The sequence below is a fragment of the Oncorhynchus mykiss genome, chromosome 3, assembly GCF_057628025.1.
Source record: "Oncorhynchus mykiss isolate SJ-2025 chromosome 3, ASM5762802v1, whole genome shotgun sequence".
Classification (NCBI taxonomy): Eukaryota; Metazoa; Chordata; class Actinopteri; order Salmoniformes; family Salmonidae; genus Oncorhynchus; species Oncorhynchus mykiss.
Window position 1 is genome coordinate 57,246,023 of NC_143024.1, and position 14,088 is coordinate 57,260,110.

Consider the following 14,088-nt stretch of genomic DNA (forward strand, 5'->3'; position numbering starts at 1 on the left):
AGGGTAGGCAGTAAATACGAATTTGAATTGCCTAGTTAAATCAAAGGTTAAAAAAAAAATATATATATAGAAATCCATGAATATATCTGCAAGGTTTTTGTAACTGAACGTGGCCCAGGTGTCCCAAAAAGTGTAGACAAAAATGTTAAAATAGGCCTATATATGATGAAAATCTGAAATGAGTAGGGTGCATAATCAGTCATCAAATTTCTTCCTTTGTTTTCTGTAAAATAACCCATATGCATGATGGTACATGTTGAAGTAGTCACACTGACTCTGAGTCTTTCATTTGGAGGAATATGGGCTTATTTGTCGGGAATAATTTTTTATTTACATAATATACACTTAGAAGGTTGCTTAGCAACTCAAAAGTACCGTAAATGTCACAATAGCCAGCCACTAGCCAGGAGGCTACGCATGGGAATAGGGTTGCACATTTTGGGGAATATTCTGAGGTGGAAACTTTCCGTGGGAATATATGGGAATTAACGGAAATATATGCAAATTAATATGAATACCATTTAAATGTAGATGTTTTTTGCATTGGATATATTTACCATATCATATGGAGACAGAAACATAAAAATTTTACCTTATCATAAGTAGACGTATTTGCAAATTATTATCTTCACCTCATCTTCACTGTCACTTTCCAACCTGGTTAAGGATGGCTCGTTGTCAGGCTCAAAAAGCCTCACATTTGCCTTGTATTGGTCAGCCTGTTGCGTGCTTTGGTGTGTGTGTTCCCAAACAAGGACCAGTTGCACTCTGAGGCGGCTGATGTTGGGGTGATTTGGAGGATGATGGAGGCAACAGGGGAAAGAGCCTCAGATCCACAGAGTCCCTTCCACCAGGTGGCTAATGAGATATGTTGGCATGTCTGCCATATTGCATCTCCATCCCAAAGCCCTTGCTTGGAAGTGTACTTCGCCGGACTGCCAAGAACCTTGCCCTCATCCAGGCCAAGATGGCGAGGCACAGTAGTGATGACACCATAGGCCTTGTTGATATCTGCGCCAGACAGGATGCTCTTCCCAGCATACTTGGAGTCCAACATGTACGCTGGGGCGGATATGGGCTTCAGGCAGAAGTCTTCACGCTTTTGGATGTATTTCAGAACTGCAGTTTCCTCTGCTTGAAGCAACAGTGAAGTGGTTAGGGCAGTATGGATTTCTTCTATTACATCTGCAAGCAGAGTCTGAACATCAGACATTGTCTCCCTCAATCCATGCAATGGCTACTGCTATAGGTTTCAGGCTGCTTACCACTCCCTCCCAAAATACATCATCCAGGAGTATCCTTTTGATGGGTCTGTCCATATCGGCAGACTGTGATATGGCCATTTCTTGGAGAGACTCCTTCCCCTTCAGGAGACTGTCAAACATGATGACAACACCACCACCCCAACTGGTGTTGCTGGTCAGCTTCAATGTGGTGCTCTTATTCTTCTCACTTTGCTTGGTGAGGTAGATTGCTGCTAGATGACCCCAACTTAGTAAACATTTAAAAAATGGTTAGGTATGTGAAATACCTAACCTTTTTTTTTTTTTATTACTAGGCAAGTCGGTTAAGAAGAAATTATTTTCAATGACTGCCTAGGAACAGTGGGTTAACTGCGTTGTTCAGGGGCAGAGAACAACTTTTTTTTTTTTTTACCTTGTCAGCTCGGCGATTCGATCTTGCAACCTTGCGGTTACTAGTCCAACAATCTAAGCACATTTCCTTGGCTCTCTTGTAGAGTGTATCCATTGTTTTCAGTGCCATGATGTCCTTGAGAAGCAGATTCAATACACAAGCAGCACAGCCAATGGGTGTGATGTGAGGGTAGGACCCCTCCATTTTAGACCAAGCAGCCTTCATGTTCGCAGCATTGTCTGTCACCAGTGCAAATACCTTCTGTGGTCCAAGGTCATTGATGACTGCATTCAGCTCATCTGCAATGTAGAGACCGGTGTGTCTGTTGTCCCTTGTGTCTGTGCTCTTGTAGAATACTGGTTGAGATCATTGCAATACAGTCTGCTTTCTCTATGATTTGCTTGACCTTCACTTGAACTCTGAACTCTGCATCCAGCAAATTAGTAGATAAAGCATGTCTGGTTGGAGGGGTGAATGCTGGACGAAGAACATTCAGAATCTCTTTCAATACACATTGCCTGTGAGCATCAGATGTGAACCAGTTGCATACACAGCTCGAGCAAGACATTAATCAGCATTTCTCTGACTATGTTCCTCCATTGAGTCAAAAAAACTTCTGATTCCTGGAGGACCATGAGCTGTTGCTATAAGGTGTCTGATTCATCATTTTCACCTCGAATAGAAGTAGAGGGTCTTTTGTCAGAGGTTGCTTGTTGTGAGCCCTGAGGGAAGTTTATGCACTTGGACAGATGATTTTACATCTTTGTTGCATTCGTCACATATGATTTGGCACAGTATTTGCAAATGTACACAGCTTTTCCTTCTACATTAGCTGCAGTGAATTGTCTCCACACATCAGATAGTGCCCTTTCCTGTAAAGATTAGAAGAAAAAGAGTAAAAAAAATAAACAGTTCCATGTACAGATAAATAGTTAAGCAGTTAAATTAAACAACTCCTTTGTAAGATAAACGTTTTAAAATGAAACGTATGGAAACAGGTAAATTAACACTTAGTTAGCAGGCTCAAGCAAGCTAAAACCCACATGGTAGCAAAAACTAATGAGCAGAAATTAACAAGTTGGAAATGTTTTAAATTCACTTTGCTGTAGGCTACTATTTACTAGTTAGCAAAACATGTCATAAATTATATTCACCTTACAACTATCCCCAAGTTAATGGAATTGCAAGCCTCTGCATGCACAGTGCATTCTTCCATCACATGTATAGCTGATTCTCAAGATCTTGAGCCCACACTACTACACTGTCTGAGCCAAGGACTACGTGCTTTCTGATAACAATACAACAATACATTACAATATCGTTATCAGAAAGCATGTAGTCCTTGGCTCAGACAGTGTAGTAGTGTGGGCTGAAGATCTTGAGAATCAGCTGTACATGTGATGGAGTAATGCACTGTGCATGCAGAGGCTTGCAATTCCATTGACTTGGGGATAGTTTAATAAAAATATGCTACAAGACCTAGCATTGCCTTATGTGTATCCAACAAAAAAGGTTCACTGTTATAAGCTAACTTATTCAGACCCTTTGACTTTTTCCACATTTTGTTAAGTTACAGCCTTATTTTAAAATGGATGGGGAAAAATCCTCATCAATCTACACACACTACCGCATAATGACAGTGAAAACAGGTTTTGAGAATGTTTGAAAACTATGAAACTTGAAAATTGAGCTCAAGTGCATCCTGTTTCCATTGAATCATCCTTGAGATGTTTCTATAACTTGATTGGAGTCCACCTGTGGTAAATTCAATTGATTGGACATGATTTGGAAAGGCACACACCTGTCTATAAGGTCCCACAGTTGGCAGTGCATGTCAGAGCAAAAACTAAGCCATGAGGTCAAAGGAGAGCTCGGAGACAGGCTTGTTTGGAGGCACAGACCCAGGGAAGAGTACAACAACATTTCTGCAGCATTGAAGGTCCCCGAGAACACAGTGGCCTCAATCACTATAAAATGGAAGAAGTTTGGAACCACCAAGACGCTTCCTAGAGCTCGCTGTTTGGCCAAACTGAGCAATCGGGGGAGAAGGGCCTTGGTCAGGTAGGTGACCAAGAACCTGAAGTTCACTCTGACAGAGCTCTGGAGTTCCTCTGTGAAGAAGGGAGAACCTTCCAGAAGGACAACCATCTCTGCAGCACTCCAGCAATCAGGTCTTTATGGTAGAGTGGCCAGACTGAAGCCACTCATCAGTAAAAGGCACATGACAGCCCGCTTGGAGTTTGCAAAAATGCACCTAAACAACTCTGACCATGAGAAACACGATTCTCTGGTCTAATGAAGCCAATATTTAACTATTTAGCCTGAATGCCAAGCATCACGTCTGGAGGAAACCTGGCACCATCCCTATGGTGAAGCATGGTGGTTACTGCATCATGCTATGGGGATGTTTTTCAGCGGCAGGGACTGGGAGACTAGTTGAGTTCGAGGCAAAGTACAGAGAGGTCCTTGATGAAAACCTGCTGCAGAGCGCTCAGGACTTCAGCCTGGGGTGAAGGTTCACCTTCCATCAGGACAATAACCCTAAGCACGCAGCCAAGACAATGCAGGAGTGGCTTCGGGACAAGTCTCTGAATGTCCTTCAGTGGCACAGCCAGAGCCTGGACTTGAACCCGATCGAACATCTCTTGAGAGACCTGAAAATAGCTGTGCAGCATCGCTCCCCATCCAATCTGACGGAGCTTGGGAGCAACTATTTCAAAAAATCTGTTTTTGCTTTTTCATTATGAGGTATTGTGTGTAGATGAGGGGGTACGTAATAAATTGTGGAAAAAGCCAACGGGTCTGAATACTTTTCGAATGCACTGTACATGGAAACCCATTCTCGCCACCCAAAAATAAAATACATATAGGTCGTACAGGTTGTTTCTTAATTTGCATCATTGTGTGGCGATTTCCATCTATCCACGCTGCAGGGATCAGCACAGCAGGGCCGCCGGCAGACGTGTGGCAAGCTGCCATTTGCCCCGGCAATTTTGATTTGGTTTAATAAAAAAAATATTGCCAGAAAACCATTGAAAAGAAGGACAAATTGCTGTTTTTTTTTTTTAGACTGATTCGCCTCATGATTTGTTTGACAGGATTTTAATGTTTTCATCCTCCCTAGGGCCAGGAGTTTTTCCATATGTTTGAATTTTTTCTCTCCATATTACCTAATTATAAAAAAAATCGAGTTCCATCATAGTTTATATTTAAAAAAATTGGGTTGTTGCATCTGCTGAATAATTACTATGTTATACCTGGAGTTTTACCTGGTTAGGTTAGACTACCAGATCAGGAGAAACTCTGGTCCTCAGGAAAACAATGTTTCCCCCCCCCAGCACTCTGGTACCTGTGGTGCCAACTCTGAAATCACAAATTACTTGCTTATGTCAACATTTTAAGATCGTATCAACATGTTTTTAAAGAAATGGTGGCGGAAATGGTTTTCTAGAGTTTTCCGTGGCTCAGTGCAGCTGGCAGGCGGCAGCTATTGTGCCAATTTCATAATGTAACAGACTGTTAGTGTAATTTCAGGTAAAACCTCAATTAAACAAGTCTCAAATATAAGGAAAGTGGCTATACATTTCAGCTGTTTCAAAAACATGGCCCAATGCGACATCTGTTCTAGCACTTGCAATGTGATCAAGTTTACACAAACAGTATTGTCTCTCCAGCATCAATGCCTTTCGAAAACCTCTCAAATGTCCCTTTTCTATCGTCATTGTGAAAAACGGCCTATGTTATCAGTAATGCTAGATGCCATTAAATCAGTTGCAGCCTGGTCAGGGGTCCTACCACCATTTCCTCCTCTCCTCATTGTGTGTTAATGCCACTGGATATGTATATAGGTGTGAATGTGCTTAATCGCCCTCACTCATCCTGACTCTGTTGACAATCGTATGGTTCCCAGGGGTTGCTTTTATAGTATTACAGGAGATAAGGATGGTATTTTTTGAAAATGTTCAAGATTCAACATCAAGAATTTTGAGTTTTGGTGAAGAATTGCCTTTGCCTAATGCCTATTATGATTTCCTTTGTGACAGGAAACAAGTGGAAGGGAAAACATTGTAAAAACACTGGCAGGTCCTTCTTTTGAAGTCATTGCTTAACGCCATCTGTTGCTGTTGTGATTGTTGTTTTATATGGCTATTTATGTCACCGTTCTCCTTTTGATCAGTGTTATTTCCTGTAGACGCTTACTGTCAGGGAGTACAATGACACAACCCGGCACGATCACAGGTTGTGGATGAGAAAAATACCTCCTGCTGTGGATGTGCAACATGCGCAGTAATATTATTGAGGAGGTGCAAAGTTCTTATTTTTCATGGAATCTTTGATCTCAGTCTGGAGACAAATCGCCTATGCCTACAGCTCCTTGGTGCTTCCTGTAGTCATAACAAAGTCTAGACACCCTTGTATGAATCATATTGACCTAGAATTTTAAGTGATCCAATTTTCCCCAGTAGCTGTGTTTATTGTTAGCCCGGACAGAAACATGGCTCATCAACCTGTGCCATTAGCCACATTCAGAGATGGTGGTGATGGCTGGAATACATTTTCCCAGCGGTCAAAAACTTCCTACAGGAAGCCCCCAAAAATGTAGGTAGCTAGTTGACTTATGTTTTGCATTGGTCTGGACTTCCTGTTGCAGGGTCGTGGAGGAGGCGGACCAGGCCCCGTCGAAGAAAGGCCTGAAGAAACAGCAGAAGGAAGCGGAGAAAGCTGCTAAGAAGGCTGAGAAGCAGGCCAAACTGGTCAGTGGGTTTTGTATGCCTCTCTGCCCCTCAGTGCTATTGACTTGACACAATCGGGGGGGGGGGGGGGGTCCATTGTTTTGCAATTCCTGTCGTTGGTTTGTTTTTGTCCACTCAAACAAAGAGCCATTTTCTTAAGTCGGGTATCAGTGTTGCATCGTAAGCAAGTGAGAGAAAGTTAAACTGTTTTTATGTTGTTTGTTTTTACCCCTTTTTCTACCCAAGTTAGTGGTATCCAATTGGTAGTTACAATCTTGTCCCATCGCTGCAACTCCCGTACGGATTCGGGAGAGGCGAAGGTCGAGAGCCGTGCGTCCTCCGAAACACGACCCAACCAAGCCGCACTGCTTCCTTGACACAATGCCCGCTTACCCAGGAAGCCAGCCACACCAATGTGTCGGAGGAAATACCGTACCTCTGGCGACCGTGTCAGCGTGCATGCGCCCGGCCTGCCACAGGAGTCGCTAGAGCATAATGGGACAAGGACATCCCTGCCCTAACCCAGTTGACAGGGTCATTCTCTCATTAGGGACAATTTCAGTTCAGATGCTTTCATGAAGTAGCAGTGTTTCCCCTAAATTAATTTAGCAGCTGTGCCCCGCCACTGCTAAATCTTTGCCGCCAGTTTGGACACACCTACTTATTCAAGGGTTTTCTTTGTTATTATTTTCTGCATTGTAGAATAAAAGTGAAGACATCAAAACAATGAAATAACACATGGAGTCATCTAGTAACCAAAAAAGTGTTAAACATAGCAACATATATTTTAGATCCTTCAAAGTAGCCACCCTTTGCGTTGATGGGTTTTACACACTCTTGGCATTCTCTCAAACAGCTTCACCTGGAATGCTTTTCCAACAGTCTTGAAGGAATTTCCACATATGCCGAGCACTTGTTGGCTGCTTTTCCTTCACTCTGCGGTCCAACACATCCCAAACCATCTCAATTGGGTTGAGATGATTGTGGATGCCAGGTCATCTGATGCAGCACTCCATTACTGTCCTTCTTGGTCAAAATAGCTCTTACGCAACCTGGAAGTGTGTTGTGTCATTGTCCTGTTGAAAAACAAATGATAGTCCCACTAAGCGCAAACCAGATGGGATGGCGTATTTCTGCAGAATGCTGTTGTAGCCATGCCGGTTAAGTGTTTCATGAATTCTAAATAAATCACTGACCGTGTCACCATAACACCCCCACACCATCCCACCTCCTCCATGCTTAACAGTGGGAACCACACATTGCCGAGATCATCCGTTCACCGACTCTGCGTCTCACAAAGACCGGGCGGTTGGAACCACAAATCTCAAATTTGGACTCATCAGACCAGTGGAAATATTTTCTTTGGTCTAACGCCCATTGCTTGTGTTTTTTGACCATGAGGAACCCTCCACCTCCAAATCGATTTCGCTCCAGAGTACCGGCCTCAGTGTAACTCATTCCTTCTACGATAAACGCAGATCCGACCATCACCCCTGGTGAGACAAAACCGCAACTCGTCAGTGAAGAGCACTTTTTGCCAGTCCTGTCTGGTCCAGCGACCTGTTTGTGCCCGTTGTTGTTGCCGGTGATGTCTGGCGAGGACCTGCCTTACAACAGGCCTACAAGTCCTAAGTCCAGCCTCTCTCAGCCTATTGCGGACAGTCTGAGCACTGATGGAGGGATTGTACGTTTTCGGCATGTTCTCTGTGCAGTTTCCCACCTTGGCTTAGTGCTAGCGTGCCATCTGACGGACATCTGGAATCTATTTGTGATTTCCCTGACTCTCCATCAGGCCTGTGAACCGCCTGCCTGGCTTTGGTAGTTAACTCAGCCTGTGTAACCAATGTGAAATGGCTAGCTAGTTAGCGGTGGTGCGCTTGAAGTAGTGGCTCCCCTTGCTCTGCAAGGGCCACGGCTTTTGTGGCGTGATGGGTAACGATGCTTCGTGAGTGACTGTGGTTGATGTGTGCAGAGGGTCCCTGGTTCGAGCCCAGGTTGGGGCGGGGAGAGGTACGTAAGCTATACTGTTACACCTGCACACTTTTAAAATTTTTCCCTTCGGATGGCCCCAGCTATCAATCTGTAAGTCTTTGCTTTTTCTTTGCTTTGAGTTTGTTAGCGGTGTTCTCGCTGGTCTCCAGTAATTGGGCTCTAGCATTCCGACTATAATCGTGAGGCTTGGCTGGCTAGGCTAATAGCTAGTTGGCAAAATAGATAATGTTAGTAGGCTGGCTAGCTTGCTGGCTAAGACAACTACATACAGCTAATATTCTTTGATAACTGGTTAGATGATTTAATGTATTTGGTTTTCTTGAATGTGTCTGTAAGATATCATTTGATAGCACTACCAGGCTGCTTACATTACGTTAGCAACTTGCTGACTCATGTAGTGCTAACATTAGCAGGCTAGTAGGGCTGACGTTAGCAGGCTAGTTGGCTAGCAACCTTGCAAGTTGATTTGTAACAACAAATTTAATAAGGTATTTGCTTGTAAGTTGTCTGAAAATAAAATTGAATCGACTAGTCGTGAGTGCAAATGATTTGGTTTAATTTGAAGTTATACATTTTGAAATTATTACTGTTGGAGTTTACATTATAGGGAATAGGCTGGTTTACCGGGTCCATATTACATCACCTCCCCCGGAACTGCATTTTTTGGGGCATTTCTTCTGAATTTGGATCGTTTTATGTATTAACTAAAAAATGTTTATTTTTTTTAATGTAAAAGTGAGGTGTAACTTTGCATTGCAACTTTTGATGCGTATACGAATGCAAATCCGTATGTTATGTGGTTACGTTTATGCTACCTACCCTTTTAAGATCATAGTAACAAGTTACAACTTATATTAGTTGCAAACAGGGTGAGCAGTTGCGCAGATAAGACCCATGAGTGCACAGCCACCGCTTGCTCCTCATCTCCCTACAGTGCAGTGGCACGCATCAGTTATTTCAGATGGTGTCAGCCACCGCTGCTGAAAAATATCATAGGGGAAACACTTAAAGTAACCTATATTTCAGATGGAATACGTTCTCCCTTGAATCTTAGAAACTGCGAAAGCATCCATCCTCTTACATGGCCATTCCACTCATTCTCCCTCTATTCCACCAGCCAATTCCGTAGACATATCAACTTGCATGGGAAATGAAATGGTAGCCTAACCGTTAATGCTAACTTTCATAGTATGGAGATTTTGCATGAAGGTCGCCAAGAAGTTGTTGCACAGATAATCAGTCCACTTGCTGTTCCTAATACAAGGCAGTTTACCATTATTTAAATGCAATGTTAGGCCTATGTCCCACTGTATTGATTTGCCTTTTCTTTTCAGTCTGCTGACCAACAAAGCACAGATGACGATGTAAGTATCCTTGAGGATCAATTCTTCCATGTTTCAGATATTAAGCATTTATTTACACCTTTTTCTATATGGTGCAATACCAAATGAAAATCAAAACGTATGCACCTCTAGTGATGTTTCCTATAAAGCTACTGTATTTAAATGCTTAGCAGATGAACTCTTCTCTTATTCATCAGGATTTTGCCAAGGATCGGTACGGTGTCCCTCCGATGGTACAGTCCCAGCAGAAACTGGGTCAGTAGTACAGTCAACAACTAACTCCTCTCTTCTTTGTTTCAACATATTATTTACAGAGGATATCCCCATTTTCGACAGCCCCTACTGTTAGGTAATATAGATAACGTGATTATATCGGAGTGACTCAGTGACATGGCGCCAGTAGTGGCAGTAGTAAAGACGGCGTAGATATCAAAGATGATTGTGGCGTGCCATAACTCCCAGATAAATGTGACGGATGGGTCGTCCACCTGTCTACCTGCTCTTTCAGCTCCAATGGCATACAACAAAGTTGCCTTCCCACCTGCATGCTTGTCCACAGGGATGAGGAAATATGGCGCGAGACAGCCTGCCTTACGTGTGGGTGGAATCAGATTCAGCCAAATGGGTGGCTCACTGCCATCGGGGTGCATGTAACGTTAAGCATGCATCAGTGACACAGGGCAAAGTGGAGTTCATTTGTCATAAGACAGAGAATGGGGCGACTTCTACGCAGGGCCGCAGAGTGTTTCATATTTGTGACTTCTGCTCTCCTTGTAATATGAGTGTCTTTCCATGAATAGGGTGCCTTTTGCGTCCCTTTGATATTTTAAGGAGAAATTGCACACCGATATTGCATTTTAAAAGCCTGTTTATATTAAATTAGGTGCCCTTTTAATATAGACCACATGGATAATTTAATCGATCAATTTTTTTTCTATGAATAAAGGCTTGCTAAAGTAATCCCTTAATCCCAAAATGTCTTCAGATTTCACCATCATTGTAAAGCCCTTGTTATTTTGTTGCTTTGACACTCATTTTAAAGATGATTATTTTATTTACTGTGATTCGTTTACATCTGTCCCTCATTTTAAGGTCACCCTGTTACGTGAACTGAACTCTCGTTTTAATATGGTGAAACTATTCCTTTTTCAAATGTTTTTCAAAAGGAACATTGAACATCTAATAGACAAATCATAGTGTATAACCAGGTGCGCTGGTTCTACTCTTTGTTTTCCTTTTTTTCCCTTTCTTTCAGTTTTGTGGTGGAAAACTACATTCAATTGCTGCTCCTTGTAGCACAAGTTTCCATTCCCCCTGTCAAGAGGGGATTTATGGCCCTTACTTTATTTGGCACTTAGGCCTACTATAGTAATTTTTTTGAGATGGAAAAAAATGTTTTTTGTGAAGTTGAATATGTGCTTTTTATGACTGACTTAAAAAAACAACAACTAAGTTACACTTCTCAAAAGGCACCGAATTGGTGGAACAACCCATGAGCTTCTTTGTGTGAATGTGTGTGTGGGCAGAAGGGGGAAGGAGGTATATGGTCTTTGAAGTTTTCTTGAAAGGCACACTTTTCTTCCCCTGTGAGCCAGACAGAGGGTTGGTGCGTGTCCATGAGCTGACACCTGAGAAGGCAGGCCAGCTGATCTGGGTGCGTGCCCGGATTCACACCAGCAGAGCTAAAGGTGAGATTCTCCATCTTTGTCCAGCTCCCAATCACTCATATTTTCCCTTTAGTCCTCAGGACACAGCCAGCCTTCTAATCTAAATGGCGCCGTAACTGAACCTTGGGGTTTACCAAAAAGATTACCAATTGTCCTTGGGCTAGATAGTCACTATTCAGAGAAGAGCTTTAATTTTTTCAGTCAACTCTCCTCAGGTTGGCAAATATGGAAGGTCAAAAAGCTAAAAGAATTGTGCACAATCTTGGAAAATCACAGTATGGCATCAGACTTGAAGTTTTTACCTTATTTGCTGGTGATGTGGGACATAGGGGATGGGGGTTGTGGAGTGCAATGTTTTTGCTATTATAGATTCATTACACAAGCACATGCAAGTCTCTTTTTGAAAAGTTTGAAAACTCCAACCAAAGCTCAGTTATTTAAATGGAACCTCAAATGTGGGTTAATTTGTTATTTTCCAAACTTGTCAGAGCTTGAGGCTATAATACAATGAACTCATTGAGCCTTGGCTAACTGTCGGATTCCATCCAAAATTATTCGAAACATCCAGCACGTACACAACTGTGCTAACAATATGCTAATAAATAAACCATCGTGTTATGATGATATCGTTACGGCTTCCTTCCAGGACAACTTCCGTGTCAAAATCCATTTTCCTCAACCTTCATTCAGCTCCACAGTGAAGGATGTCCTTGAGCAGAATAACATCCTGATTTACACTGGGATGAAGTGACTGCTTTTTGGGGATTGCAGCACCCCCCCCCCCCTGTCAATGAACAGAGGACACCACATCAAAGCACTTGGGTGGTGTCTGATGGTTGACAAACCTGGTTTACACAGTCTCAAGGTGTTTGGTTGGGAATAAGCTCTCAGCCTCCTTCCATACACCTTTCTTCAAAGGGTTGCCTGTTCACGGTTCTGACAGTTACCTGGAAATGCTGTGAAAAGCGTTTTAATGGGTGAGAGGTGGAATCTGAAACGGGTATGACGTGTTGGCCTGAGAGAGTGACATGGCCTTGTATAGAACCACCGTGGCACCTGTTTTGACAAGTGAGTTAGGAGTTGCAAGCCAAAATGAGAGGGGCCCTGCTGATGCCTATTGTATTGTTGTCATCGTTTTAGGGAAGCAGTGCTTCTTGGTCCTGCGTCAGCAGCAGTTTAACGTGCAGGCCCTGGTCGCCGTGGGGGAGCGTGCCAGCAAGCAGATGGTCAAGTTTGCCGCCAAGTGAGTACAAGACTGAATATCCTGTAGGCCCCCGACAAACAATGGTGGGAAAAGCTAAATGGGCCCAATCCATTTTCACACATTCTGAAGGAATCAATCATTTTTCACCTCATGACAAAAGCGGCCACTTTCAGATGGGATACAGCAGTGTTTAATGGAGCCATTCCTGCCCAGATAAGAGTAAATACAGTAGATCAGATGGGAAGAGCCTGAGCATCATTAATCACTCTTGGGTCCTCCAATTTGGAGTTTTTGGGGGAGCAGAAACACAGAATTACATGTAGAATCCCCATTAATATAATAGGATATCTATGGGTCTGAAAGTTTGTTTACCATTTTTAAAAGTATTAACTTTTAATGTGGCATTAACGTAACCACTCATGCTGTTTTCATCTGATTGCCATACAATCACTGCAAACTAACAAAACATCCAAAAGTTTATTGAATGACAATTGCCTATCACTTGAAACCTGAATTAAAGTGTCCACTGTCGGCGCGTCTCAGCCTCAGCCACTCATCTCTGCCTTTGAAAAATGTCACCGTTATCGTCGAACCACACCGCATTCTGAGAGTATTCCACATGATTTCAAGTCCCTTCGCACATGTTTCATGCGGGTGACTTGCGGTAATGATAACTGTAGGCTCTAAATCTATTTTTCTTGACATCTTTATTTTAATTATTGTGACATATTCAACCGGTACAGTGTAGCCCTACTATTTTATTATTTACCCTCTGGCTTACATGCTGACCAAACCGGACACGATCAGACAAGATCAGGACAAGCAGGTTGAATTTTCAAAACAAACTTTGAACCAATTATATTAATTGGGGGACAGGTCGAAAAGCATTAAACATGTATGGCAATTTAGCTAGCTAGCTTGCTGTTGCTAGTTATTTTGTCCTGGGAAATAAACATTTGGTTGTTATTATGCCTGAAATACACAAGGACCTCTACTCAGACAATTAATCCACAGATAAAATGGTAAACCAAATTCCTTTCTCGTCATCTCTCCTCCTTCCTCAGGCTTCTTTTTTACTTCTTTGGACTTTATATGGCGGTTGGAAACCAACTTTACGATGCATTACTACAGTCGTGGCCAAAAGTTTTGACACAAATATTAATTTTCACAAAGTCTGCTGCAAATTGATGGCAATTTGCATATACTCCAGAATATTATGGAGAGTGATCAGATGAATTGCAATTAATTGCAAAATCCCTCTTTGCCATGCAAATTAACTGAATCACCCAAAAAACATTTCCACTGCATTTCAGCCCTGCCACAAAAGGACCAGCTGACATATCAGTGATTCTCTTGTTAACACAGGTGCGAGTGTTGACAAGGACAAGGCTGGAGATCACTCTGTCATGCTGATTGAGTTCGAATAACAGACTGGAAGCTTCAAAAGGAGGGTGGTGCTCGGAATCATTGTTCTTCCTCTGTCAACCATTGTTACCTGCAAGGAAACACATGGC

The 14,088-nt window shown here is 42.6% G+C and overlaps 1 protein-coding gene across 1 annotated transcript in view; it reads left to right on the forward strand.

Moving 5' to 3' along the window:
* The window catches only part of dars1 (aspartyl-tRNA synthetase 1), a 29,972-nt gene that overhangs the window by 2,752 nt on the left and 13,132 nt on the right, over positions 1–14,088 (forward strand). The window contains exons 2-6 of the mRNA XM_021596990.3: positions 6,287–6,389; positions 9,695–9,724; positions 9,901–9,958; positions 11,299–11,391; positions 12,511–12,613. Of these exons, the coding sequence (XP_021452665.2) occupies positions 6,287–6,389; positions 9,695–9,724; positions 9,901–9,958; positions 11,299–11,391; positions 12,511–12,613 (387 nt within the window). The remainder of the gene's footprint in view (positions 1–6,286; positions 6,390–9,694; positions 9,725–9,900; positions 9,959–11,298; positions 11,392–12,510; positions 12,614–14,088) is intronic.